The sequence below is a fragment of the Triticum dicoccoides genome, chromosome 5A (genome assembly GCF_002162155.2).
Source record: "Triticum dicoccoides isolate Atlit2015 ecotype Zavitan chromosome 5A, WEW_v2.0, whole genome shotgun sequence".
NCBI classification, from domain to species: Eukaryota; Viridiplantae; Streptophyta; class Magnoliopsida; order Poales; family Poaceae; genus Triticum; species Triticum dicoccoides.
This window is the reverse complement of record NC_041388.1, coordinates 692460491-692462872: the sequence shown is the minus strand read 5'-3', so window position 1 is coordinate 692462872 and position 2382 is coordinate 692460491. Positions and strand designations below refer to the sequence as shown.

Here is a 2382-nt window from a genome sequence, read left to right as displayed (position 1 = left end):
GCGTGGATGCCTATTGGTCCCGGTTGGTGCCACCAACCGGGACCAAAGGATCTTCTGCCTGGGCTCCGCGCACGGGCCACGTGGAGGCCCATCTGTCCCGATTCTGGATTGAACCGGGACTAAAGGGACAGGGCATTTGTACCGACCCTTTAGTCCTGATTTCAGAACCGGGACTAAAGGAACGGGGCATTTGTACCGACCCTTTAGTCCTGATTTCAGAACCGGGACAAAAGGCCCTTACAAACCGGGACAACAGGCCCTTTTTCTACCAGTAACATGCCGCCCCATCAACTCGTACAGGCCCTGGATCCATGCCGTCGCCGCCCTCCTGCGGCCACGTCACGATGTACTGCATCACGTACAGCACGCCGTTCCGGTGCGGGTACGGCGTCGCGGCGGCGGGGATGTTGTTGCAGCTCTAGACTAGCTTTGGACGGAGGTAGAAGAAGAAGGAGCAAAACACAAGTACACAAAGAACCCAGCCGCACGTACGGCTTACTATTTCTTTGTTCCAACCCGTTGGCTCAGCTCATGCGGTTACAACGATCAGGGCCTTTTATACCCAGGCTAACAACCAGCGCCCATACGCCCACGACGTTGCTCCCACGAACGATCCGCTTGGCCCGTCAGCGCACTTGACGCGCCCATACGCGCACGACGCTGACTCCCCGCAACGGAACGCCCAGGTTCTCCACAGCTATTCGCCCGTTGCATACGCACACACGCACGCAACACCAACCGGAACACGGACGCGGCACGCACCGGCGACCCATCCAAACCTAAACACACACACGCCACACTACTGCGTCCCGCACGTCCTGCCCGTCCCGTACGTCACCGACGCGCCCGACAAGCTCGACAAGCCCGACGGCACCAGTGCGTCCCGCCCGTCCCGCGCGCATCCGTCGCGCCCGACGAGCCCGACCACACACACGCCGTGGCTTATTTCAACAGGGGACGCCGCTCATGAACCCGCCGTGGGGCTCCAGCAGGATGAACCCGGCGCCGGCCTTGGCGAACCAGGGGAAGATGTCCTCCCACGCCGCCTTGGGGATGGCGCGCCGGACGTAGTCCGACTTGCCCTTGTTGGACCTGCTCAGCCCGGTGGTCCTGTTCAGGAGCGCCTCCTCCGGCGTGCCGTTCCTGCCGAAGCTCAGGAACGGCGTGGCCGCCGACTGCGCCCAGCTCATCGGCTGGCAGTCGGCGCTCGTCATGCCCAGCTCCGGGAACTGGTCGTCCATCATGGCCACCAGCGAGCCGCACCCGCCGAGGTACAGGGCCTGGAACATGGCCTGCCGCCCTCGCACGATCGCCCTTAGGGTGATGTCGCTGGGTAGACACGGCGCCACGTCCTGCCATCTGGTGAGGACGTTCACGGCGCCCTGCTCCACCGTCTTGGCGATGTTGAACGCCACCACCGTCGACGGGACCTGCACGAGCTGGACCTTCCACGAGAGCACGATGCCGAAGTTGCCGCCGCCGCCGCCCCGGATGGCCCAGAAGAGGTCCTCCCCCATGCCGGCCCTGTCCAGGAGCTCGCCATCGGCGTTGACCAGCGTGGCGTCGAGGACCTTGTCGCTGGAGAGACCGTGCTTGCGCATCATCATGCCGACGCCGCCGCCGCTCAAGTAGCCGCCCACGCCGATGGTCGGGCACTCGCCGGCCGGGAACGCGAGCCGGGAGTCGTTCTTGGCGATGGCGTAGTAGAGCTCCCCGATGGTGGCGCCCGAGTCGACCCAGGCCGTGGACTGGAGCCGGTTGACGCGCACGGCCCGGAGGTTGGCGCCGAGGTCGACCACCGCGAACGCCTCGGAAGAAGGCCGCGCCGAACGGTAGGACAGGCCCTCGTAGTCGTGCCCGCCGCTGCGCACGCGTAGGCGCACGCCCTGGCCGCGGCCGCAGAGCACGGCGGCCTGGACGTGGGAGGCGTCTCGGGGCGTGACGATGCAGAGCGGCCTCGCCGTGGCGTTGGTGAAGAACTTGCCGTTCCTGATGGAGGAGACCAGCACGTCGGTGAAGCTGCTGGAGGTCTGCGTGTACACCAGCTCGCTGGGTACAGTCTTGGCGTACAGCTCGCTGGCAGCTGCGTATTTGGATTAAGAAGATGGGCGAGGATGCCAAAAAAGTGTTCACAACGGCAAAAAACCAAAAAGAAAACAAAAAAGAGACTCCGCCGACGATCAAAAGCCACCACCAGCTCCGTACGGCTACGCTGAACGCTCCTTGTGTTTTTTAAAAAAATGGGCGCGTTCATCTCGCGCCAAATCCAGCAGACGGTAATGATCGCCAGCGATTGAGCACGTTTTCTGCACACTGGCTTGGCTTGTTAGACAGACCACCAATCCAGTCAGCAATGGAGGCCGACGCGTCCCACTCCCCCGG

At 63.6% G+C, this 2382-nt stretch overlaps 1 protein-coding gene across 1 annotated transcript in view; it reads right to left on the bottom strand.

Annotated features, from left to right (window-relative positions):
- Positions 1 to 2096, bottom strand: part of LOC119300473 (berberine bridge enzyme-like 27) — a gene marked incomplete at its 5' end in the record, with an annotated part of 7450 nt that extends 5354 nt beyond the window's left edge. The window contains 2 exons of the mRNA XM_037577418.1: positions 299 to 418; positions 960 to 2096. Of these exons, the coding sequence (XP_037433315.1) occupies positions 299 to 418; positions 960 to 2096 (1257 nt within the window). The remainder of the gene's footprint in view (positions 1 to 298; positions 419 to 959) is intronic.
- Between the last annotated feature and the right edge of the window lie 286 nt (positions 2097 to 2382).